Below are 27608 nucleotides of genomic sequence, written 5' to 3'. Positions count from 1 at the left end.
AATAGTGTGGATCCTTGTTTTATAGATCCACAATGGGGGAGATTTATCAAACCCTGTGCAAAGGAAAAGTTGTCCAGTTGCCCATAGCAACCAATCAACTCGCTTCTTTCATTTTGCAGAGGCCTTTTCAAAAATGAAAGCAGTGAGCTGTTATTTTTACAAATAACCTGATACGGGAACCGTATTGCAAAAATGAGATGTGAATGCAGCCTTACTTGTCCAGGATAGCATTGGCATGGAAGTGGTAGAGGATCAGTAACAAGGATTTTATAGAAGTTTTCTGTCAAAAACCTATACTTTGAGGGGTTAATGTTTTTTCCCTTATTTGACACATGAGCCCCATTTGGGAAACCCCATGTGAGTGGTGGTGATACCCAGTGGTGACAGTGCCGTTGGACTGCAGTGTGATGTACATGGGCAATGTATCTAGAGATGAGTGAACTTACAGTAAATTCGATTCGTCACGAACTTCTCGGCTCGGCAGTTAATGACTTATCCTGCGTAAATTAGTTCAGCTTTCAGGTGCTTCGGTGGGCTGGAAAAGGTGGATACATTCCTAGGAAAGAGTCTCCTAGGACTGTATCCACCTTTTCCAGCCCACCGGAGCACCTGAAAGCTGAACTAATTTATGCAGGAAAAGTCATCAACTGCCGAGCCGAGAAGTTCGTGACGAATCGAATTTACTGTAAGTTCACTCATCTCTAAATGTATCATTAGGTTCTACAATAAATAGCACCAAGAGCGTTTATAGATTTTCCGTGAGCAGAATCTGTATTTACGTTTGTTATAAAGTCGATAAAATAAGCAATCTAGTAGTAAATGACTTTAGTACATGGAGTTCTGCTCTCAATGAACCAGATAATCCTTTAGAACTTATCACTGTCTATATACTATTCCATTACAGGCCCATGACGACACCTAGTGTTGAAAGAACGGTACTGTACATGAATTTCTCTTATTTATCATGGCTTTATTTAAAGGATGTTTCCGGTTCTATTTATTTATTTATTTACATACATACATACTTAGCATAGGAAATCAATATTCTATCTGTTGGGGTCACAGCAACCCCACTGAGCCACTGTTTGAAGGGACTAGAGATGAGCGAACTTACAGTAAATTCGATTCGTCACGAACTTCTCGGCTCGGCAGTTGATGGCTTTTCCTGCATAAATTAGTTCAGCTTTCAGGTGCTCCCGTGGGCTGGAAAAGGTGGATACAGTCCTAGGAGACTCTTTCCTAGGACTGTATCCACCTTTTCCAGCCCTCCGGAGCACCTGAAGGCTGAACTAATTTATGCAGGATAAGTTATCAACTGCCGAGCCGAGAAGTTTGTGACAAATCGAATTTACTGTAAGTTCGCTCATCTCTAGAAGGGACCCTAAATTAACAGAAATCCCCTTTAAATGGGTACTCCACTGGAAAACAGTTTTTTTTAAATCAACTGGTGCCAGAAAGTTAAACAGATTTGTAAATCACTTCTATTAAAAAATCTTAATCCTTCCAGTACTTATCAGCTTCTGTATGCTCCAAAGGAAGTTTTTTTTACAATCCGTTTACATCCGTTTGTACTCGTCTGCATTCATTTCCATTTTTTTTTTACGGCAAAAAAATGACACATGCAGTATTTTTTCTTCTGTCAAAAAAACGGAAGAAAAAAACGGATACAGTACATTTAACATTTGAAGTCTATGGAAAACAGATGAGCCTTTAACCCCTTGCCGCATATGGTCGTTTATAAACATCCATAAGCGGCTCCCGAGGTATGATGCGTGCTCAGCAGGTGAGCGCGCATCATACCCGGTGGGTCCTGGTTGCTATAAGTAACCAGGACCCGTGGCTAATGCTGGACATCGCCGATCGGGCTGATGTCCGGCATTAACTCTTTAGACACGGTGATCAAAGTTGATCGCCGCGTCTAAAATGAAAGTAAAAGCTTCCCGGCAGCTCAGTCAGGCTGATCGGGATCATTGCGGTGAAATCTCGATGTCCTGATCAGCTAGAACGCAACAGGAGGGTGCCTAACCTGAAATCCAGGCTTGAGAAATCAACCGCCGATAACACTGATCATTGCAATGCAAAGGCATTGATCAGTGTATTGAAAGAATGTACTGCATGTTATAGTCTCCTATGGGGGCTATAACATTGCAAAAAAAAAAAGTGAAAAAAAAAAAAAAGTTTATAAAGATCATTTAACCCCTTCCCTAATAAAAGTTTGAATCACCCCCCCCTTTTTGCAATAAAAAAAAACTGTGTAAATAAAAATAAACACGTGGTAAATGTCCAAACTATAAAAATATATCATTAATTAAACCGCACGGTCAATGGCGCACGCGCAAAAAAATTCCAAAGTCCAAAATAGCGTATTTTTGGTAACTTTTTATATCATAAAAATTTTTATAAAAAGCGATCAATAAGTCCTGTCAATGCAAAAATGGTACCGATAAAAACGTCAGATTACGGCGCAAAATAATGAGCCCTCATACCGCCCCCGAACATGGAAAAATAAAAAAGTTATAGGGGTCAGAAAATGACAATTTTAAACGTATAAATTTTCCTGCATGTAGTTATGATTTTTTCCAGAAGTACGACAAAATCAAACCTGCATAGAAACCCCCAAAATTTACCAAATGGCGTTTTTTTTTTCCCCATTTTGTCGCACAATTATTTTTTTTCTTTCTGTTTCAACGTAGATTTTTGGGTAAAATGACTGATGTCATTACAAAGTAGAATAGGTGGGGCAAAAAATAAGCCAACCTATGGATTTTTAGGTGCAAAATTGAAAGGGTTATGATTTTTACAAGGTGATGAGGGAAAAAAAAAACGAAAATGCAAAAACTGAAAAACCCTGCATCTTTAAAGGGTTAATGTCATCCGTTTGCATCCGTTTTTTTCGATCCGTTTTTTTTTAATCTGTTTTTACTTCTGAGCATTTGTTTTTTTTTTTGACTGGAGAAGAACGGACGGGTGGTCGAGACCGCCGTGTGAACGCAGCCTAACCCGTATCTGTTGCAAAACTACAACTCCCAGCATGCTTTGACAAAGTATATAATAGGAGAAATCTCATGCGTATCAGTGGTCTCCAACCCGTGCCTTTCCAACTGTTGCAAAACTACAACTCCCAGTATGCCCGGACAGCCAACGGCTGTCCGGGCATGCTGGGAGTTGTAGTTTTGCAACAGGTTGGAGCCCCCAAGTTAGTAACCACCGTTTCAGTAAAGATCAGGTAGAAAAGAGACCGACATGGTAACCCTGATATGTCCGAACATACGTAACACCTTCTTGTGGGGGAGGGATCACCCTACAGGAATGCCTATATATGCGTTGCCCAACCTGATCCCAAATCCCAGTTAACCTCTGTCCTCGTCTGACTATAAGTGTCACCGCAACACGGCAGAAAATCTTTAAAAAAAAAACATGGCTATTTTGACTGTCCTTACCGGGACTGTTCTTCTGCTCCTACTCTTGGCCCTCATAGGTTTCCTTCTATGCTGTGGATATATCTACTACACCCACCTAAAGTGGGACCACATCCCTGGACCCCCCAGAGACAGGTAAGACCTGCAACTTTCTGATACTTTTTATTTATTTTTTTTTTGGTCTATTTTATGGCCTGGACGTTTGTAGTACATTAACCGTAAAAATACATAGGGGGAAATATATCAAAACCTGTCCAGAGGAAAAGTTGCCCAGTTGCCCATAGCAACCAATCAGATGGCTTCTTTCACTTTGCAGAGGCCTTGTTAAATATGAAAGAAGCGATCTGATTGGTTGCTATGGGCAACTCAGCAACTTTTGATAAGGTTTTGATAAATCTCCTCCATTGTCCCTTGATTTAAGCTTGAAAATAAACAACCCCCCTGTATGGCGTCAGCATGCGACTTTTTATTTTATTTTAATTTTTTGCAGTAAAAATGGAAAAGTCACAGCTGACTTCCTTTAAATGACATCATCACCTCTTAAATTGCTTCTGATCCTAGACCCCTTCCCTCTCACTTCTATCTGTATACTGCTGCTATTTCTGTGGGATCAGGATATATAGTAGTTATACAGCTCCCCTCCAAGCTCTGTCTGTATACTGCTGCTGCTATCTCTATGGGATCAGTATATATAGTAGTTATACACCTCCCCTCCAAGCTCTATCTGTATACTGCTGCCGCTATCTCTATGAGATCAGTATGTATAGTAGTTATACACCTCCCCTCCAAGCTCTATCTGTATACTGCTGCTGCTATCTCTATGGGATCAGTATATATAGTAGTTATACAGCTCCCCTCCAAACTCTATCCGTATACTGCTACTATGTCTTTGGGATCAGGATATCTAGTAGTTATACACCTCCCCTCCAAGCTCTATCTGTATACTGCTGCTGCTGTCTCTATGGGATCAGTATATATATATATATATATATATATATATATATATATATATATATATATAGCAGTTATACACCTCCCCTCCAAGCTCTATCTGTATACTGCTGCTGCTATCTCTATGGGATCAGTATATATATATATATATATATATATATATATATATAGTAGTTATACACCTCCCCTCCAAGCTCTATCTGTATACTGCTGCTGCTGCTATCTCTATGGGATCAGTATATATATATAGTAGTTATTCACCTCCCCTCCAAGCTCTATCTGTATACTGCTGCTGCTATCTCTATGGGATCAGTATATATATATATATATATATATATATATATATAGTAGTTATACACCTCCCCTCCAAGCTCTATCTGTATACTGCTGCTGCTGCTATCTCTATGGGATCAGTATATATATATAGTAGTTATTCACCTCCCCTCCAAGCTCTATCTGTATACTGCTGCCGCTATCTCTACAAGATCAGGATATACAGTACATATACACCCATGCCGGGACTGTGTTCACACATGGCATTTATTGCTGCGGTTTTCTGTTTTTGTGGTGATTTTCCCAAAATCGTGGCAAAAAAAGAAGCAATAGTGCAAATCACTGTAAAATGTCTCATTTTCATGCAGTGTGCAAAATACAGTACAAATTCAATGTGCGAACACATCCTCAAGATGTCAAATCTTTATAAAACACCTCGATTTTATGAATAGGTCAAATCACTTTCGCCTTATCTCTAAAAAAAAAAAACAAAAAAAAAAACACTTTGAATAAGAAAATGCATCAAAACTGTACGTAATGTGAACTAACCTCAACCCACTTATGAGTCGAATGAGCTCACCTGGGTGAAGTCCAGCACTAGCAGCTTAATTAGATGACCAGGTGCAGTGATCAAACACCACACCCAAAGCCAGAGGATTAATGGGAAATGTAGGCAGCATTACAGAACCACTTCAGTGATGAATTTACATCCAAAATGGAGTCTAATCATGCCTGCCACATAAGCTAAAACAGGTACGCACAAGGCATACACAAGGCTACATTAGTCTCTAATAATAGCCTATACTGTACTAGATAAGCTTAAAAAATGTACAGGGGCCTTCTTTAATATAATCAATACATTTGTATTCATTTGCAGCAAGCACGGACTATAAATCTGAACCGATTTTACTTCTTTTGGTCACTCTGATCCTATTCAAAAGGTCTTGAACTCTAGAACAATACCCTTCTTGTGCTTCTTCTTATCTAAATTTTAGTCCTTTAGCCCCCAGTCCTTTTAGCCTGAAGGTTTTGCGGCTCCAAGGTGCAGCAGTTACTATCTATATATCTTTGCAGCAGATAACACTTCAGAGTCATCTGTATTTAATATGAACTTTACCTCCAAACACAAAAATCTTGCTGGTTATAAAGCAGCGCCTAAAACCCGTAAAATTGTAAATCTGGACAAATACATACACTTGTATGCTCGGCTCAGCCGAGAGTACATGTGTTCTGAATGAGGAAAGGGCCACCTGGCAGTTATTTTATCAGCACAGACGGTATTATGGCCACCCTGTCGGTATTTATATTAAAGGGGTACTTATTTATTTATTTATTTTTAAATCAACCAGTGCCAGAAAGTTAAACATATTTGTAAATGACTTCTATTAAAAAATCTTAATCCTTCCAGTACTTATTAGCTGCTGAATACTACAGAGGAAATTCTTTTCTTTTTGGAACACAGAGCTCTCTGCTGACATCATGACCACAGTGCTCTCTGCTGACATCTCTGTCCCATTTTAGGAACTGTCCAGAGCAGCATATGTTTCCTATGGGGATTTTCTCCTACTCTGGACAGTTCTTAAAATGGACAGAGGTGTCAGCAGAGAGCACTGTGCTCGTGATGTCAGCAGAGAGCTCTGTGTTCCAAAAAGAAAATAATTTCCTCTGTAGTATTCAGTAGCTAATAAGTACTAGAAGGATTAAGATTTTTTAATAGAAGTAATTTACAAATCTGTTTTACTTTCTGGCATTAGTTGATTAAAAAAAAAAAAAAAGTTTTCCACCGGAGTAACCCTTTAATATAAAAATACCGTCCGGGTGGCCAAAATCCTTCATATAAGATAGGGATAGGCATAAGGCTATCCTTCATATAAGATAGGGATAGGCATAATTGATAAAAAATAGGGATAGGCATCAATTGATAAAAAAAAAAAAAAGTTTTCCAACGGAGTACCCCTTTAAAAATACCGGCCATGCAATGGCCGGTATTTATCCAACCAATCCTCCAACTCCCAGAATGTTGCACCATAACCTATACCAGTGATTCCCAACCAGAGTGCCTCCAGCTATTGCAAAACAGGCCTTATGCCTTTCCCTATCTTATATGAAGGATAGCCTTATACCTATCCCTATCTTATATGAAGGATAGTCTTATGCCTATCCCTATCTTATATGAAGGATAGCCTTATGCCTATCCCTATCTTATATGAAGGATAACCTTATACCTATCCCTATCTTATATGAAGGATATCCTTATGCCTATCCCTATCTTATATGAAGGATAGCCTTATGCCTATCTATACCTTATATGAAGGATAGCCTTATGCCTATCCCTATCTTATATGAAGGATATCCTTATGCCTATCCCTATCTTATATGAAGGATAGCCTTATGCCTATCTATACCTTATATGAAGGATAGCCTTATGCTTATCCCTATCTTATATGATGGATAGCCTTATGCCTATCCCTATCTTATATGAAGGATAGCCTTATGCCTATCTATACCTTATATGAAGGATAGCCTTATGCTTATCCCTATCTTATATGAAGGATAGCCTTATGCCTATCCCTATCTTATATGAAGGATAGCCTTATGCCTATCCCTATCTTATATGAAGGATAGCCTTATGCCTATCCCTATCTTATATGAAGGATAGCCTTATGCCTATCCCTATCTTATATGAAGGATAGCCTTATGCTTATCCCTATCTTATATGAAGGATAGCCTTATGCCTATCCCTATCTTATATGAAGGATTGCCTTATACCTATCCCTATCTTATATGAAGGATAGCCTTATGCCTATCCCTATCTTATATGAAGGATAGCCTTATACCTATCCCTATCTTATATGAAGGATAGCCTTATGCCTATCCCTATCTTATATGAAGGATAGCCTTGTGCCTATCCCTATCTTATATGAAGGATAGCTTTATGCCTATCCCTATCTTATATGAAGGATAGCCTTATGCTTATCCCTATCTTATGTGAAGGATAGCCTTATGCCTATCCCCATCTTATATGAAGGATAGCCTTGTGCCTATCCCTATCTTATATGAAGGATAGCTTTATGCCTATCCCTATCTTATATGAAGGATAGCTTTATGCCTATCCCTATCTTATATGAAGGATAGCCTTATACCTATCCCTATCTTATATGAAGGATAGCCTTATGCCTATCCCTATCTTATATGAAGGATAGCCTTATGCCTATCCCTATCTTATATGAAGGATAGCCTTATGCTTATCTCATGCATGTTTAAACTCCTTCACTGTATTCGCAGCGACCACTTCTGCAGGAAGGCTATTCTATGCATCCACTACTCTCTCAGTAAATAATACTTCCTGATATTACTGCAGAAACGTTTCCCCTCTAATTTAAAACTATGTCCTCTTGTGGTAGTTTTTCTCCTATATACTGTAAATCTCCTCTCCTCCTTTACAGTGTTGATTCCCTTTATGTATATAAAAGTCTCTATCATATCCCCGCTGTCTCTTCTTTCTTCTATACATGTTAAGGTTCTTTAACCTTTCCTGGTAAGTTTTATCCTGCAATCCATGTACTAGTTTAGTATCTTCTCTGAACTCTCTCTAGAGTATCTATATCCTTCTGGAGATACGGCCTCCAGTACTGTGCTCAACACTCCAAGTGAGGTCTCACCAGTATTCTGTACAGCGGCATGAGCACTTCTCTCTTTCTACTGCTTATACCTCTCCCTATACACCCATGAGCACTTCTCTCTTTCTACTGCTTATACCTCTCCCTATAAATCCATGAGCACTTCTCTCTTTCTACTGCTTATACCTCTCCCTATACACCCATGAGCACTTCTCTCTTTCTACTGCTTATACCTCTCCCTATACACCCATGAGCACTTCTCTCTTTCTACTGCTTATACCTCTCCCTATACATCCATGAGCACTTTTCTCTTTCTACTGCTTATACCTCTCCCTATACATCCAAGCATTCTGCTGGTGTTTCCTGCTGCTCTATTACATTGTCTTCCTACCTTTAAGTCTTCTGAAATAATTACTCCTAAATCCCTCTCCTCAGATACTGAGGTCAGGACTGTGTAACATATTCTATATTCTGCCCGAGGGTTTTTACACCCCAGATGAATTATTTTGCACTTGTCCACATTAAATTTCAGTTGCCAGAGTTCTGACCATTCTTCTAGTTTTCCTAAATCCTTTTCCATTTGGCGGATCCCTCCAGGAACATCAACCCTGTTACATATCTTTGTGTCATCAGCAAAAGACCAATACCTTAGCATCGAGACCTTTTGTAATATCACTAATGACGATATTAAACAATATTGGTCCCAATACAGATCCCTGAGGTCCCCACTGGTAACAAGACCGTGTTCTGAATATTCTCCATTGACTACAACCCTCTGTTGTCTGTTACTCAGCCACTGCCTAATCCATTCAACAATATGGGAGTCCAAGCTCAATGACTGCAGTTTATTGATAAGTCTTCTATGTGGGACAGTGTCAAAAGCCTTACTAAAATCTAGATATGCGATGTCTACTGCCCCTCCGCCATCTATCATTTTAGTCACCCAGTCAAAAAAATCCATAAGATTTGTTTGACATGATCTCCCTGAAACCCATGTTGTTTTTCATCTTGCAATCCATGGGATTTTAGATGTTCCACAATCCTCTCAATTAGTAGGGTTTCCATTAATTTCCCCACTATTGATGTCAGACTTACTGGCCTGTAGTTGCCTGATTAATCCCTACTACCTTTCTTGTGAATGGGCATGACATTTGCTAATTTCCAATCTTCCGGGGACGACTCCTGTTACCAATGATTGGTTAAATAAATCTGTTAACGGTTTTGCTAGCTCACCACTAAGCTCTTTTAATAATTTTGGGTGTATCCCATCAGGCCCCTGTGACTTATTTGTCTTCACTTTAGACAGCAAACATAGAACCTCTTCCTCTGTAAAGACACATGTATCAAAAATTCATTAGTCTTCCTCCCTAGTAATATATAATATATACTTTACAGTTTTTTCCTTGGTCATTCACCAACACTGATGAAGCTGATGGAGAATAATGTGGTCATTTACGAGCCCTTCTTCGATTGGTATGTATCTTATCGCCATATTTTTACGTATAGCCAAGCATGTATGTGTTCTCAATGGAGAGAGGGAAGTCAGCCACTGCCAGGCAGCTCTGGGGGGTGTTATCTCCACTGAGAAAAAAAAAATTTTAAAAACATTTTTTAATGAACTGTTGCCAGAAAGTTAAACAGATTTGCAAACTACTTCTATTGAAAAAATCTTTATCCTTCCAGTACTTATTAGCAGCTGTATGCTACAAAGGAAATTCTTTGATTTTTGAATTTCTTTGTCAGGTTTGCTATGAGGATTTTCTCCTGCTCTGGACAGTTCCTGATATGGGCATCAGGTGTCAGCAGAGAGCACTGTGGACAAGACAAAAAAATAATTTTCTCTGTAGCATGCAGCAGCTGATAAGTACTGGAAGGATTATGATTTTTTTTTTATAGAAGTAATTTCCAAATCTGTTTAACTTTCTGGCACCAGTTGATTTTAAAAAGAAAATGTTTTCCACCGGAGTACCCCTTTAAAATCTAACACACTCGATTCTTCTCTCTCCCCACATCATCTGTCAGGGGAAAGTTGGGTTACCCATTAGATGGATGCCCGGTCTTGTTGAAATCACTGGGATCGGCCAACATTCCTCTAATGTATATATTTATGATCATTTTCTATTTGACGTGTCTACAGGGACTGTGCAATCAAAATTTTGACCAAGTCAGCAAAGTCTTATAGAACCGATAAGATAGCAAGATAGCGTGAAGGTTAATACTTAGAATAGATGGTCACAATGGTGGCCCTTCATGACATAAACCTATCCTGACCCTGAAACTCAGATAAGGATAAAAAGATAGGTTTGTCCAACCTTGTACTACATTCCATGGAATCAGACATGGGAGGTCACAAAAGTTTACAAGTAGATGCAGATAGTTTATCTAAGGCTGCATTCACATCTCGTTTTTACATTACAGGTGCCGGATCCGGCTGGGGGAGGGGCAAACCGGGCTCTCCCGTACCCCAGCCGGGCCAGCGCTGAACTCCATTCAATTTAATGAGCCGACCGGCTCACTCAGTGTTAAATCAGGTGCACTAGAAAATGTCCAAATAAAGAGTCTACAATCCACGGCACTTACTTTTATCCATCCTTATTAATGCTACACGGCTGGATATGACCAAGCTCTGGCCTACGGCCTTTTCACATCACCTGATGTTTCCTCAGGGACTTCTAGGACATCCACGCATCACATGTGTTAAAGGGGTACTCCACTGGAAAAAATTTTTTTAAATCAACTGGTTCCAGAAAGCTAAACAGATTTGTAAATTACTTGTATTAAAAAATCTTAATCCTTCCAGTACTTATCAGCTGCTGTTATGATCCACAGAGAGGTTTTCTATGGGGATTTGCTCCCTCTACTCTGGACGGTTCCTGACATGGACAGAGGTGTCAGCAGAGAGCACTGTGGTCAGGCAGAAAGGAAATTCAAAAAAAGAAAAGAACTTTCTCTGTAGTTTACAGCAGCTGATGAGTACTGGAAGGATTAAGATTTTTTTTTTTTAATAGAAGTAATTTACAAATCTGTTTAATTTTCTGGCACCAGTTGATTTAAAAAAAAAAAAAAAAAAAAAAAAAAGGTTTTTCCAGTGGAGTACCCCTTTAAATACCTTTCATAGTCATTCAATACATGGCAATATGCAAAGAAACATATAAACACTTCCACAAAATACGTAGCACTAGAAAATCAATAAAAAATATAGAAAAAAAAAAAACACCTCTAGAGTTCATTAGGTAAATATGAATTATAATAAATTGTTATCAATCAAACCCAACACAGTAGGATGGATTATGGAGTATCCTCTCAGTTTATCCCAATATAGAGTAGACACCATGTTAACATGACTCTCTTCAAGATCATGTCAGAATACGGGGCCGGATATCAAGTGCAATTAAAATACATTGGGGGAGATCTTTAATCACAGAAAAGGAAATAAGAATTTTTTAGGAGCATTACATGAGATTAACCAAGTTATACTTTTAAAGGGGTACTCCGGTGCTAAGACATCTTATCCCCTATCCAAAGTATAGGGGATAAGATGCCTGATCGCGGGGGTCCCGCCGCTGGGGACTCCCGGGATCTACCATGCAGCACCCACCTTTAGCGGCTTCCAGAACCGCTGGAGGTCCTCAGGCTGAGTCCATCTCGACCACGAGGACGGAGCATAGTGACGTCACGGCTCCGCCCCCTCAATGCAAGTCTATTGGAATGGCGTGACAGCTGCAAGTCTATTGGAGGGGCGTGACAGCTGCAAGTCTATTGGAGGGGCGTCACTATGCTCCGTCCCCATGATCGCCAGTAATCAGACCCGGAGCGAACACGCTCCGGGAAATGATTCTAACGGGGTGCGGCGTGGAAGATCACGGGCGTCCCCAGCTGCAGGATCCCCGCGATCAGGCATCTTATCCCCTATCCTTTGGATAGGGGATAAGATGTCGTAGCACCGGAGTACCCCTTTAATGGCATCTTTTGTTTTACCATATATCCATCATATATCTATGTACAGGTGTTCTTAAAAGTTTGCATACACTGAAATTGAGAAATGTTGGCATTTGTTTAAAGGGTACTCCGCTGTCCCAGTGTTTGGAACAGGCGGTGAGGGTCGTGACATCACAGCCACGCTCCTCATGATGTCACGCCCTCTCAATGCAAGTCTAGGGGAGGGGGCGTGGTGGACACCACGCCCCCTCCCATAGACTTGGATTGAGGGGACATGGCGTCACAAGGGGAGTGGCCATGACGCCACGACCCCCGCCGTCCGCACCCAAGGTTCTAAACGAACCGGGTGCTGCTTAGAGATTGCAGGGGTCCCAGCTGCAGGACCCCCGTGATCAGATATCTCATCCCCTATCCTTTGGATAGCAGATATGATGTCTAAGGGCGGCGTACCTCTTTAAACCATGGCAAAAACACATGTGGTAATTAGTTGTAGTACTGCTAATTAACCGTAATATGTGAACACAGCCTAAATGATCAATGTGTTTGTTACCTCTCACATGGATGCACTGAGCAGGCTAGATACTAAGCCATGGGGAGCAGAAAAGAACTGTCCCAAGACTGGCAGAACAAGGTATTGGAAGAAGTGAAAAATTCAGAGATCTCTTGGAAGAACTTGACTGGGCCGCACAGACCCCTGACCTTAAAGGGGTATTCCAGGAAAATCAACTGGCTCCAGAAAGTTAAACAGATTTGTAAATTACTTCTATTAAAAAATCTTAATGTGTTAAAAACATAATTATGTCTAGGATGAAGTTCGCCGGCCCACGTGGGACGCAGTGCCCCTGTTAGCGTGCCGATACGCTGTTTTTTCTAGTCAGTCTCTCCCTCTCCCTCTCTCTTTCTCTTTCTCTCTCTTTTTCTCTCTTTTTTTCTCCATACACTGTGATGATACTCTAATACCTAATATTTCATATCTAGGATGGAAAAGTATGGGCCAGTAATACGTCTTAATGCAGTCCACAAGGTGATGGTCTTTGTTCTTAGCCCCGATGGAGTTAGGGTAAGTGACCAAGCATTCGTACATTTACAATTTATTATTGATTCCCAATGATCATTCTCCTGAGATTATGAATTCTTAGGGCTTGTTCACACGAGCGGATTTCTTTTCAGTGGGAGATCTGCTGCAAGTTTGAAAAGGGGCGGGCTCTCCGTGCGCTACCCGCAGCAGATTTTCGACAGCGGAATCTCCACTGTTGAACTTGAAAATCTGCCGCAGACCCCATTGAAGTCAATAGGGTCTGCAGCGGAATTACATCAGCAGAGAATCTGCTAGGGAAAATCTGCTGCAGGTAGCACAGAGATCCCGCCCCTTTTCAAGCTCGCAACGGGAGATCCGCTGCGAGTTTGAATAGAAATGCACTCATGTGAACAAGCCCTAATAATGGACCTTCTTTATGATGTGTATCCAAGGAGGAGGCAGACAGATCATTGCTCTTCACATGATGGCTTAACTATTGTGTATAAATATTTAAAATATTTACCATGGTAGACCATAGAAGATTTAATTACCCAGAATTTAACGTGTTTCGCTGCTCAGCTGGCTGCTTCATCAGGCAACATGCCTGATGAAGCAGCCAGCTGTTCTGCGAAACGTGTTGAATTCTGGGTAATTAAAGTCTTTCAAGATCTTACTCCTTGGTTGTTGCCGTGTTCATCCACCTCTCCGAAGCAATTTCCTTGTACATATCTTAAGGGTAGGGATGCACCGAAAGGGAAATTTTGGTCCGAAACTGAAAATTTAGGCTGTGCTTGGCTGAAAGCCAAAACCGAAAATGCATTGCTCCGCCCACTTTTTTTTTTAAATATAGTTTTTATTTAACTTTTTTATTTACGGCTTATTTTTGAGCCGTGATCTGTTGTTTTGATTGGTACCATTCTAGTTGTGATGTTTTTTTTAAATACTTTTAATAATTTTTATCTGATAAAAATCCATATTTTTGGACTTAGATGTTTTTTATGTTTACGCCATTCACTCTGGGCGAACAGGTTCGTTCTGGTGTGCTAAGTCCCTGTACACCCTGTGTCATTTAGGCCACGTCCCCTCAACATTTTTGGACAGCCAAGGGCTACTACCCAGCTCTCCTAGACTCCTGAATGGCCTATCAGACTGGACCCTGATTTTGTAGTGCAGTGTTTCCCAAACAGGGTGCCTACAGGTGTTGCAAAACTACAATTCCCAGTTTTGCTGTTGCAAAACTACAACTCCCAGTTTTGCTGTTGCAAAACTGGGGGTTGTAGTTTTGTAACAGCTGGAGGCACCCTGGTTGGGAAACACTGGTCTATCAGTCCTATCGCCCCCTACAGTTCACCTGGCTGCAGTGCTATTACCTGGGGGTAAGAACAAACTGTCCCTGACTGCCCCCTCCCTCAGTTTGACCCTCTGCACTCCAGGGGCCACAAACAGTATCTCCAGTTTAGTTTTAGCCACACGGCCCCCGGTAGAGCCTTGGGGCCACTGTGTCCCTTGTGCACCAGCACCTCCACCACCATAGGGGCCTTGTGCATGCTCTTCTTCTCCAGTCTCTGGTAAGGCTTCTCCATGACTGAGGGGGACAGACTCCATAGCAGTCCATTGGGCAGCACTCCTGTGTAGTCACCTACAAATCTACAGTGCTGCATCTATCAGCCTCATAGTGTGCACAGGAGTCAAAGAGGCGGCCCTGCTCATCTGTCACCAGGGCCCTCAATGTCACCAGCGCCCCTGGACTCGGACAGGAAGCTGCTCATCCGCCAACCCTGACTGAGGAGACATATGGGTCGGTGTATAGTACGGACACTATGGGGACTCTGTGCCCCTGCTGCAGCCCAGCGACCCAACACTACACAAAGCTTCGCTCCGGATTAGCTGACTTCATGGTGCGATGATGATGGCAGCAGGAGGCAGGTGAGGGGACCTCCGGCCGCCATTTTAACTGATCTGATCTGGGAGGCCGTGCCGTGGGTGATCAGATCAGCCACCGTAACCGCCACAGATGCGGTGATCAATAATGATCAAGGCATCTGAGGGGTTAATGGCAGACATCAGTGCTGATGTCTGCCATTACCGGCGGGTCACTGGCTGCTGAAAGCAGCTGGGACCCACGGGCTATGATGCGAGCGCAGGTCCTGCACTCTTGTCATAGCCGCAGCGGGACTCAGGGCGTACAGACGCGTTCTGGTGCGCTAAGTCCCTTGTGCCCAGGTCGTACCTGTACGCCTTGTGTCATTTAGGCCACGCTTCCCGAACGATAATGCATCAGCCAAAAATTCCAATAATTTTTCCGCGGCCAAAATTCTGGTGCATCCCTGCTTAAGGGGTTAAGACACCTTTTAAGACCCCTTTTTAATCCTGTTTCCTTTAAAATGTTCCTTCCCAAACCACTCTGTAAGTGAAAACCTTTTGCCTATCCTCCAGGGACGCACTTCATATTTTTGTCTCCTATTTTACTCTTTTATTTACAGTTTATTAGAATTAATTTCTATATTTTATAGGAATTCTTGATGTCACACAAATTCACCAAAGATGATTTCTATGACCGTCTGCACAGTATGTACGGAAAGAGGTAACAATGGGTCATCATTTTTATAGAAATACCTGTATCTTTGTTTATTAACTATTGCACACAGTGACTTAGACTTAAAGGGTGCAGAAAGAAGCAGTTGTACCCAGGCCTGGGTGCCCAAAGACCCCAATGATATGTAAGAACACTGTGGGCCGTAGACAGCAATTCAGGGTTGGGGGCCTGGTACATGTTTTGCATTGGATGTTCAGGGGCTTCAGGTATTCCTGATTATTAAGAGACATTTCTGAAGGTATATGGTTCATTAATTTGCTTTGTCTATAATGATCCCAGTGAAACCTATGATATAGTGGGAAACCATTCATTTTGTGGGGATTTCTTGGTACGTTGTCCATATTCTGGTAATCTGCTTGTGATGCCTTCTATGTGTGTAGTGACCACTGGGAAGATATTGTGATGAGATTCTGTCCAGTCCACCCTGATCCAATGGGCATGAATGCAGATCTTGTAGATTTAGGACTCTACTTTTCTTAATATCCACTAGTTATTCTCCGTTATCAAATGGCTAAGGCCCTGTTCACATCTGTGTCATAGGTCACAGCAAAAACACCAGTAAAAATAATGCAGCATGCAACGCTGTTTTGTCCGGTAAAAGACAGCACGCCAAAAATCCGCAAACCCCTTTATAATTAATAATAATAATGTGTTTCCATTATAAATTAGACCTGCCATTCTGCCATTTTTTTTGTTCTGATCCTATGCTAGATTCATAGTTACGGATTGAGGTTTCTTGTGGTTATTCCTACTTTCAGATTTTTGGGACAAGGTCTACTTTCCGATCGAGACTATGAGCATTGGCACAAACAGAGAAGGATTATGGATCCTGCATTCAGCAAAGCGTAAGTACCTCAGGAGGTGGATGGTGTAGGGTCAGTAGGTTCTGGGTGGTTGTCACAAGTAGTTGTGTATGGCCAACTTCTTCTTGTGTTAGTACCAACAATATATTCCTCATAATATGATCAGTCATTGTACAGTGGTCCCTCAAATTAAAATATTATTGGTTCCAGGGCGACCATTGTATGATGAGACCATAACTCTATGGAAACCTGGTAATTGGTTCTGAAGCCCCCAAAATTTCATCCAAAAATAAGAAAAAGAGAGGATTTTACAAAAATAAGTAGATAACTAATATAGATAAAGCAAATCCTTACATATAAAAGTAAGAAAGATCTGCTGGGAGCTGTAATCACTGTCTATGTAGAGAACAGGAGCTTCTTCAGGGTCCTGTACAGTACACAGTGTCCTAAATAAAGTAACATGGAGCCGCCCTCACCTGGTGTCCAAAGGAGCAGCTAACCCTGGTACAGATAGAGTACAGAACATGTAATACCTCCCTGTACTGTAGGGGGCGCTACCAGACAGCCAATTATTGCATGTACTTCAGTAATACAGGGGTTTTATCAGTGAAATGCCCATTCTGATTGGTCGGTTCTTCTGGCCATCAACACGTTTCACAGATCTGGACTGTCTGTACATTGTATGCTGAGTCTGGTTTCAAGTTACAATGGTCCAGTAAAGACCATTGTATGTTGAAACTATTGTATGTTGAGGCCATTGTAAGTTGAGGGATCACTGTATATGATTAAACCTATAAACAGAGGACTTCCATACAGGTTTCCATATCTTAGCACAACTTGAATTATATGCGGTACCTTCCTTTCAGCTACCTAGTAGGATCAATGAGAACCTTTAATGATAAAGCAGAGGAACTGGTGGACAAACTGGCAGAAAAGGCAGATTGGAAATGTCAGGTTGGAATGCACGAAATGATGAGTAGAGTCACACTGGATGTCATTGCCAAGGTAACGTAAAGAATGTCATACTAAATGTTGGGATTTGGGACTGATGACCACTGTGCTCTATGTGGTGAGGTTACTTAAAATGAAATGGCCAATGGAAAAACCTTGTGTATTGGCTTCAGGTTGGGCTCCTGTGTAAGTATAGGGGGGTACAGACAGCCTGGGGGGAATAAAGCCTCTCATGAGGAGGCCAGTACTATAAAAAAAAAAAAAGGCTTTATAGTTGTGGGCCTTGTTACAGATTCCCCATTTGGACTCTTGGAATTTTTAAGTTATGCCTCTGGGCTTTTGGTCCATGGTTGGGAATCCATGGACCTTATCAGCTTCTAGGCCTCTGGTCAGTGCTTGATTTACCACCTCTCAACCCACCACTGGAGCCCCCAGTATCCTGCAGGATATAGAAGATGAAAAATACAGGAGACGGCCATATACAGTACATAGTATGATGACGTGGTCACGATCTGGGGTCATGTACCAGGCTATCATGTATTTTCCATGCTAGAATGGAGAACCATACATTTTAGAAGATCTTATTTTACATTCTATTTTCTTTTTTTTTTTTTAGCTTGCCTATGGGATGGAGCTGAATGCTGTTCAGGATGATCAAACGCCATTTCCTCAGGCTATAACAGTTATTATGAGAGGAATGGTAGAAACACGCAATCCACTGGCACAGGTTTGTAATAAAAGATACTGTATATATATATACAGTATATCATCACCATAAACACATGCATTAGGTGATGAAAGATGGGTACCATATACAGGATACTATACCACTGCTGGTACTTTTTGATACAAAGTGACATCAATCACTGACTAGTCACAATTCTTTTTTTTATTTTATTTCCAGTTTAATCCATACAACCGAGCCTTTATCAAAGAGGTGAAAGAGAAAATGCATTTTCTGAGAAAAACAGGCAAAGAATGCATTGAGCAAAGGATGAAGGTGATTCAAGATGGAGAGGACGTTCCTAAAGATATCCTTACGCAGATCCTTAAAGCTGCTGGTATGTGCTCTCTCGTGTCTGATAGCACTCTTCTGTACTCTCTCCTGTCTAATATTGCTCTCTCCTGTCTGATAGTACTCATTTGTGCTCTCTCCTGTCTGATAGTACTCCTCTGTGCTCTCTCCTGTCTGACAGTACTCCTCTGTGCTCTCTCCTGTCTGATAGTTCTCTTGTCACGTCTGGGCAGGGAAAGAGTGCAACCTTGAACTCACCCTAGGCAGCGGGTCCTTTACCACGGTGCCGGTCTCTTCCTATGTAAGTGATGACAGTAACAGTCAACACAATAAACTACCAAAAATTGACACAGGTCGGGAACAGTCAGGAGGCACACAAACTAACAGAAATATACTTAACAAATACACAAGAAAGTCAAAGTCAACTAGCCGCGTCTGTAACAGGAAATGTCGAGGTACCAAGATACTAACATGGAAGAGAAGTCAGAAAGCCAAGCCGAGATCAAAAAACAAATAACAAGAATCACAGGATATAAATGCTAGTTATTGGAGTCAAACTCTTTCACAGGCAAAGCCTGGATATTGAACGACTTCCTTAAATACACCTGTGTATCTTGTGGGAGGACTCAGATAGACAGACACTAATCACACCCAGACACACAGGGACGTAGTCCTAGCAACGGAATTAAACAAAAGAACCTTCAGAGAAGATTAACCCTGCAGGTTCTGACAACTCCTCTGTGCTCTATCCTGTCTGATAGTACTCCTCTGTGCTCTCTCCTGTTTAATAGGACTTCTCTGTTCTCTCTCCTGTCTGATAGGACTCCTCCTGTCTGATAGGACTCCACTGTGCTCTCTCCTGTCTGATAGTACTCCTCTGTGCTCTCTCCTGTCTGATAGCGCTCCTCTGTGCTCTCTCCTTTCTGATAGCACTCCTCTGTGCTCTCTCCTGTCTGATAGCACTCCTCTGTGCTCTCTCCTGTCTGATAGCGCTCCTCTGTGCTCTCTCCTTTCTGATAGCACTCCTCTGTGCTCTCTCCTGTCTGATAGCACTCCTCTGTTCTCTCTCCTGTCTGATAGGACTCCTCTGTTCTCTCTCCTGTCTGATAGGACTCCTCTGTGCTCTCTCCTGTCTGATAGCACTCCTCTGTGCTCTCTCCTGTCTGATAGGACTCCTCTGTTCTCTCTCCTGTCTGATAGTACTCCTCTGTGCTCTCTCCTGTCTGATAGAACTCCTCTGTGCTCTCTCCTGTCCTATGAGACAAGAGAAAGCACAGAGGAGTGTTAGCCCACCCTCACTTACTGGACTTTGTCCATGCCGGTGCTTCAGCTTGGACAAAGCCATGATTTTATCTGCAGAGGCCTAAATGTCAAATTTGCCTAAAAATGGTGGAAAGGGCAGAAGGGAAATATCACGATGGAATGCATGAAATGTTGAGTAGAGTCACGTAGAGTTACGTTTCTAATGTCTGAAACTTACAGCAGTGAGTTTAGGTCCTCAGAATTGGATTTGTGTCCTTAAGCGTGCATTCACACCACATTTCTTTCATATGGTGACCGGATCCAGCTGGAAAATGTCAAAACCAAATGTCAAATGATTGAGATGCGGGCCGGGTCTGGCTGAGATATGGGAGCGCCCGGTTTTCAAATTTACCGGCTGGATCCGGTCACCGTATAAAAGAAAGATGGTGTGAATCCATCCTAATACAGCTGTGTGAAAGCGGCCTTAATATGATTCTTTGCAGGCTTTCATATTACAGTATACCTGGTATATCACCATCTCTTTTCATTGCATTTTTAGAGCTGGAAGGCGGCTGCACTATGGAGGATTTCATAGATAATTTTGTGACTTTCTTCATTGCAGGTTAGTAATTCTGACTTGTGGAGTAGTGTTTATCTATCTATCTAAACGAACAAAATCAGCAGCACTCCGGTCTATATGAATATGTGTCAGGCTTTATTCATCAGGTGAAGCAACGTTTCAACCATCTCACGCGGTCTTTGTCAAGCCTGACACATATTCATCTAGACTGGAGTGCTGCTGCTTTTGTTCGTTTGGTTTCCATGGGAGCCTTTGACCCAGGCTTGGCCAGCTTGCACCCGCATTGTTCATTGGCTGTGTGGTTCTCTTTTGTAATATATCTATCTCATATCTATCTATCTCATATTTATCTATCTATCTATCTCATATCTATCTATCTATCTCATATCTATCTATCTCATATCTATCTATCTATCTATCTATATATCTATCTCATATCTATCTATCTATATATCTATCTCATATCTATCTATCTATCTATATATCTATCTCATATCTATCTATCTCATATCTATCTATCTATCTAGCAACAGAAGAATACAGCAGCACACTGCCAGCACAAGGATATAGGTGAAACATGAACATGCAGATAAAACATGGAGAGCTATACAGCTATGGTGTAATAGATGCAAATGTGAAACTATGAAATAGTGAGGCACTTAGCTCGCAAATTTGTCTCCGCCGGCGGTCAAATAGCTTGGACCGTCCAACCGCGATAAGGTAGCCGGCGGAGACAAATTTGCAAGCTAAGTTCCTCACTATTTCATAGTTTCACATTTGCATCTATTACACCATAGCTGTATAGTCTCCATGTTTTATCTGCATGTTCATGATTCACCTATATCCTTGTGCTGGCAGTGTGCTGCTGCATTCTTCTGTTGCTGTATATCTAGCCTAGTAGCGTGCACCTGTAGGCCAGGTCCATATAATAGTTTGGTATCAACTAAAGTGCTGGCTGACTTATTCTTTGTCTGTATCTATCTATCTATCTCATATCTATCTCATATCAATCTATTTTTCTCATATCTATCATCTATCTATCTATCTATCTATCTATCTATATATCGTCTACATTACCATCTCCCCTCTTTAAGAAGAAGACCACCACTTTGTGAAATGGATTTTCACCCGCATAGATGACCACTTTTCAATTCAATTTTGGATGATCTTCTAACAGATGTCTAAGTATCAATCTAAAATGTTGTTTGTAATTTGATTTGCAAATGGTTTCAGGACAAGAAACAACCGCCAACCAGCTGTCCTTTGCTGTTCAGGAATTAGCACGACATCCAGAGATACTAGTAAGGTCAGTGAATTCTCACAATAGGTACCTAGCTCTTCTAAGCTTTCATAATGAGTTCATGTAATTGTTGTTTTGATTCAGCCATAGCTAACTTAAAGGGGTATTCCAGGAATTGTTTTTATTTGACTATGCTACAGAGGCTGTGAAGTTAGTGTAGTTCATAATATAGTGTCTGTACCTGTGTTTGATGGCTGGTCTCTAAATTCTTATGTGATCTTTGCCCTGAAGATTATTGGTGTCTTAGGTCTTTCACAGGTTGCATTGCGGCCCGAGACATTACATCACTAGTCAGATGATCAGAGGGGGCCTGTGGGGTGACCGCTAAGTGGGAGGGAGATCGTTCTGCAGGGAACTGTAGTTTTTCAACAGCTGCAGGCACCCTGGCTACAAAAGGCTGGTATGTGGTTTACAGCATTGAAGGCAGCTCCGGTGTGCTTCAGTTTGTGTTTGTGTGTGTGTGTGGGGGGGGGGGGGGGGGTTTGACCTCACACTTACAATTAAGGGATCCTGGGACTTGTAGTTGTAGGGAGGCAACTCCTACAGGAAGTAGCCATTTTACAAAGAGAAGGCCACAGTGTTATGGTGGACTCGCAACATAGCCATTTAGCCCCAAGACAAGCATGGATCCTTCCTAAGCATGTCCATTACTGTCTGGCAGGTAAGAACTAACATCACCTTATGGTGCATAATCGCTTTAAGCTGTTTTATGCTGCCTGAAGCGCAGGCAGTAAAAAACAAGTGCAAACAAAATCATTACCATGCAGTATCATTTACAGGGTTTTAAAGAAATCGTACCTTTGAAGTCAGGAAAGTTGGTATAAAGTCAAGGAGGTGGATATCCATCACTGCTCACCACCCTGATGGGATTGACTGATCAGTCTCCCCCTATACAAACAATATCCACCTTCTGACATAGAATATTCAGGGCTTGTAATATTATCTTGGTTATTTCTTCCTTCCTTATTCTCATAATTTTGCTGATTCCTTAGGGTCCAGGCGGAAGTGGAAGAAGTTATTGGCTCAAGAAGAGACATTGAATATGAAGATCTTGGCAAACTGCAATATCTCTCTCAGGTACTTACAGTATTCCTTGGCTCTAGTGAGCTGACAATCTAAATTATCTCCGATACACAAGTTCCCATACAAGCATTGGGAGTGGAGTGTACAGTATGTCTGCCATCAAAACACTCATAATTAGAAATCATTTCTTCTAGGTTCTAAAAGAAACTTTAAGGTTGTACCCCACAGCTCCGGGAACATCAAGGAGCTTAGAAGAGGAAATGGTCGTCGAAGGAGTCAGGATTCCTGCTGGATCGAATGTAATGGTAGGAGAGGGTTTGGGTAGGGGTCAAGCGGGTGGCAAAATTTGCTTTTGCCTAGGGTGGCAAAAATACTTGCACCAGCCCTGTCTGTCCTTAGGGTAGTAAAACCTTAACAGCACAGCCATGGTGCCCTTTCTTTGCCCCCTCTGTCCAAACATCCTTTGTTGGGATAAATTAGATAACTTGTGTGTTTTAGGATAGATTTGATTGCATATATTAGATTGTCGGCCGTATTATAAGTTTGGGGGAAAAGGATGCCATAGCAGGGGTGGCCATACTAAAAGAGATCTCGACTTGGAGAAACAAATTTTTAATAGAAATGATAATAACACCCTTCTTAGTAAGTAAGTGCTCCCAGTACATAGATAGCTGCCCCCTATAATGTAGGTAAATAGTATCCTACTCTAAGTAAGTAGATTGATGCCCTCAGTAGGTAAATAGGTGATCCCAGTAAATAGCTGCCTCCCAGTAGGGAGATACCTGTCCTCAGTAGGTAGATAGTTGCTCCCCGTAGGTAGATAGGTGCCCCAGGAAGTAGTTAAACTAGGTGGCCTCAAGGATGTATATAGATGCCTCTTAGGATGTTAATAGGTACCCACCAGTCTACAGTAGAGAGTTTCTCCCCAGGATGTAGATAGTTGCCGCCCTGGAGATGGATAGTTGCTCCCCAGGATGTAAATAGTTGCTCCCCAGGATGTAGATAGTTTCTGCCCTGGAGATAGATAGGTGCCCCTCAGTCTACAGTAGATAGTTGCTTCCCAGGATGTAGATAGTTGCCGCCCTGGAGAGAGATATATAGGTGCTCCCCCCCCAGTCTACAGTAGATAGTTTCTCCCCAGGATGTAGATAGTTGCCGCCCTGGAGAGAGATATATAGGTGCCCCCCCCCCCCCAGTCCACAGTAGATAGTTGCTCCCCAGGATGTAGATAGTTTCTGCCCTAGAGATAGATAGGTGCCCCCCAGGATGTAGATACAGTAGTTGCCCCTCAGTCTACAGTAGATAGCTTGTCCCAGTGTGTATATAGTTGCCCCCTACAGATAAATAGGTGCCCCAAGGATAGAGATAGGCTCCCCCCATAATGTAGTTTCCTCCAGGTGTATCATCACACTCTGCCGTATGAGTGATGTCGTTGTGCATGCACTTGAGCTGGGGGCAGGATACAAAGGTCCGGTGCTGTTCCCAGCCTCTCGTAGTTAGCAGGCCTAAGGCAGCACCACTTACAGCCCCCAAGCCTGGGTAGGCACGGGCACCCTAGGCAGGTACCTACCATGCTTACCCCTTGTTCCAACCTGAAACCCACTGAATGGAGTAGTAGTGCTGCCATTCCATTTAACAGTATGGGCCAGACAAGGATAGCTGAGTACAGTGCTCAGGCCTATAGAGGTGAAACAAAGGAACACTGGACCATCGTTCTCACGTTCAGTCGGGGTCCCAGTGGTCAGACACCCACCAGTCAAGCTTCAGTATATCTTTTTCAGATTCTATTATGTAGTCATTTCTTCTCTTTATAGTTCAACACGTACATCATGAGCCGGATGGAAAAATATTTTTCTGATCCCTTGGTCTTCAACCCAGATAGATTCCACCCTGATGTCCCCAAGTAAGTGTAGTCTATGTAATACAATATAAAATTGAATATATTTAGGCCAATACTGGATATATATTTATCTTTCACATAAACAGGCCTGCCTATGTCTACTTTCCATTTTCTCTTGGGCCGCGATCATGTATTGGACAAGTGTTTGCTCAGGTAGGTGAACAGAAACAATGAAATAAAAAAGAACAGGGTCTTACAATGTGGTTGAAATCAAACAGACCTAAGACTTCTTACAACTGGAAATTTGCTACAGTTGTAGAGCTTGGACGCCAGCATGATACATTTTACCTGCACTGATACATTGTAGGATAGAGATAGAGTTAACTCAGCACTCACCGAGGATGCTAATCCTGTAGATGTTTATTAAAGCGCAACTGTCATGACATTTTGGTGCAATAACCTGCACACAGCCTTTGTACTGTGTGCAGGTGGTGGGTATAACAATGTTTTTACCTAAAATTTGGCGGCTTTCATGACTGCAAAAAAGGCTTTTATTCAAAGCCACTGACGGTTGGATAGGCGTGGCGCGAGGTGCGCGATGCCCCGCCGCCGCCACGCCCACCCTCACACCTACCCCGTATGTTCGCGCTGGGACCTCTGTGTGATTGACACACAGGTCCCAGCGCATGCGCCCTTCAGCTAATCTAACCTGCGCGCTGCTGTGTGTCATCCAGCAAGCGCTCGCTCCCACCGCCGTCTTCCTCCTCAGTGCGCCTGCGCAGTGCTAGGTGCAGAGAGCGCACTTCCTCTCTGCACCTAGTATCGAGAACTAACCTGATTGCGCGCTGCTCTGCGCAGGCGCACTGAGGAGGAAGACGGCGGCGGGAGCGAGCGCTTGCTGGATGACACACAGCAGCGCGCAGGTTAGATTAGCTGAAGGGTGCATGCGCTGGGACCTGTGTGTCAATCACACAGAGGTCCCAGCGCGGACATACGGTGTAGGCGTGGGGGTGGGCGTGGCGGCAGGGCATCGCGTACCTCGCGCCATGCCCATCCGACAGTCAGTGGCTTTGAATAAAAGCCTTTTTTGCAGTCATGAAAGCCGCCGAATTTCCGGTAAAAACATTGTGATATCCACCACCTGCACACAGTACAAAGGCTGTGGGCAGGTTAATGCACCAAAATGTCATGACAGTTGCGCTTTAATCCATGTTACAAAGATTAGAGATGTAGGTACAGGACGCGTTTTGGCATACTGATAGGCAGACAGCTGCGGAAGGTAGACATGACAAAATGCGTCTTGTACCTACATCTCTGACAGGGGTCAGAAAATGAGGGAACTCACCTGTTAATGGAAACGGCATTCCTGCTGTGGAAAAAGTGCAGAAACTTAGTTCCCAAGCGTTGCTGCAGGACTTGAACCCTGATCTCTGATGTTTGCAACATGAATTAATAAACATCTACTAGTTAAAGGAGTAGTGCAGTGAAATATAACTTATCCCCTATCCCCCTCCATGTATCTCTATGGGACTATAGGCCTTGGGGTCCATAGGGCATCATTAGTTTCCGATTTGCAGCAGACCCTCCAGTTCCATTCTCTAGCCCTAAACTGAGCCCCCAATGTAGATGTTAATTTAGCCTTACCCGTATTTTATTGTGCCCATTTTGGTGGGTGTACAGTAATATACAGTGCCTGCTTCCGACTTTAATATGTATGCATGACCTGTGTATATGGTTCACGGCCACCGATAAGCGCCCAACATACAATTACTACAACAACCTGTCAGATATCATTTTACATTCTCTCTGAACAGATGGAGGCAAAGGTGGTCATGGCCAAACTTATACAGAGGTATGAGTTTGAGCTGGTGGAAGGACAGAGCTGCAAGATTTTGGACAATGGGACCCTGCGCCCCTTGGACGGTGTCATTTGCCGACTGAGACCTCGAGCATCAAAGAAATAAACCACATTACCTAATTCCATAGGAAAGAACATTTGGATTAGTTCTCATTCATACCAGGGTACCAGTTCTGTACTTTGGTCTATGTCAGTGCTCATGCCTGGGCCTGGGTAATGGACGTATTCTCCCTAAGGGTCACACATAATGGATGTGCAGCGTATTTTATGCTGCGGATCCGCCAATGACCCGACCCATAGTGTGCCTTCAGCTGTTGCCACACAGGGGCCTGCGAGTCACACAGTGCACTCAGTGACTCGCAGGGCGGGGCAAAAGCTGGAGGTACACTATGGGTTGGGTCAACCGGCGGATCCGCAGCGTTAAATACGCGGCAGATCCGTTACGTGTGACCCTACCCTTGGGATATGTTCACACTGTGGAATTTCGGTGCTTCTGCTCAGATTCATTTCTGCCAATTTGTGCTAAATTTATGCAAATTATCTTGCGCTCCGCACACAGACTTTGGATGCATCTCAGAGTTCTATTGACTTTAATGGAGTTCTCCAAAAACTATTGACAGGTTCAATGTTTTTTTTCAGAATCCAGAAGAAACAATTTCCACAACGGAAATTCTGCAGCAAAAAAAATTTGCTGTTTGAATATTAACAATATTACGGTAACTTCATGTACCAGAAGTTCTGAACTGAAATTTTCCTCCGGATCCTATATGGAAATGTTGCCGTGTGAACATACAATTCACCACTATATAGATATTTCCGTATTTTAAAGGGGACCTCTCATCAAACAAACTTTTGATATATTTTATATTAATGAATGTTGAATAACTTTCCAATAGCATGTTAATGAAAAATATGCTTCTTTCTATTGTATTTTTCCCGATCAGTCCCGTCAGCAAGCATTTCTGACTCATGCTGGAGTCCTAAACACTCAGAGCTGCCAGCCTGCTTTGTTCACAGCCAAACGGGCTGTGAACAAAGCAGGCTGGCAGCTCTGAGTGTTCTCCTTTGTGAACAAAGCAGACTGGCAGCTCGTAGTGTTTAGGACTCCAGCATGAGTCTGAAATGCTTGCTGCCAGGACTGGTAGGGAGACCCCTAGTGGTCATTTCTTCAAAGTGGAAA

The 27608-nt window shown here is 42.3% G+C and overlaps 1 protein-coding gene across 7 annotated transcripts in view; it reads left to right on the top strand.

Annotated features, from left to right (window-relative positions):
- HHIPL1 (HHIP like 1) overlaps positions 1-27299 on the top strand; it is a 58716-nt gene extending 31417 nt beyond the window's left edge. For 2 of the 7 annotated variants that reach the window (XM_056547282.1, XM_056547283.1), the window contains exons 8-22: positions 3479-3554; positions 9659-9736; positions 13181-13262; positions 15734-15804; positions 16575-16661; positions 17486-17624; positions 18187-18297; positions 18475-18631; positions 20387-20449; positions 21641-21713; positions 22700-22784; positions 22925-23035; positions 24545-24633; positions 24717-24783; positions 26385-27299. In XM_056547282.1, coding sequence (XP_056403257.1) covers positions 3479-3554; positions 9659-9736; positions 13181-13262; positions 15734-15804; positions 16575-16661; positions 17486-17624; positions 18187-18297; positions 18475-18631; positions 20387-20449; positions 21641-21713; positions 22700-22784; positions 22925-23035; positions 24545-24633; positions 24717-24783; positions 26385-26534 — 1439 coding nt within the window. In that variant the 3' untranslated portion in view covers positions 26535-27299. Of the gene's footprint in view, positions 1-904; positions 936-3478; positions 3555-9658; positions 9737-12776; positions 12834-13180; positions 13263-15733; positions 15805-16574; positions 16662-17485; positions 17625-18186; positions 18298-18474; positions 18632-20386; positions 20450-21640; positions 21714-22699; positions 22785-22924; positions 23036-24544; positions 24634-24716; positions 24784-26384 lie in introns of those variants that run through there. The other 5 variants (XM_056547278.1, XM_056547280.1, XR_008849053.1 and 2 more) reach the window with 5 other exon arrangements.
- Positions 27300-27608: the final 309 nt, after the last annotated feature.

The sequence above is a fragment of the Hyla sarda genome, chromosome 11 (assembly GCF_029499605.1).
Source record: "Hyla sarda isolate aHylSar1 chromosome 11, aHylSar1.hap1, whole genome shotgun sequence".
Classification (NCBI taxonomy): domain Eukaryota; kingdom Metazoa; phylum Chordata; class Amphibia; order Anura; family Hylidae; genus Hyla; species Hyla sarda.
Note: the sequence above shows the minus strand (reverse complement) of the source record. Positions and strands in the feature narration are given on the sequence as shown.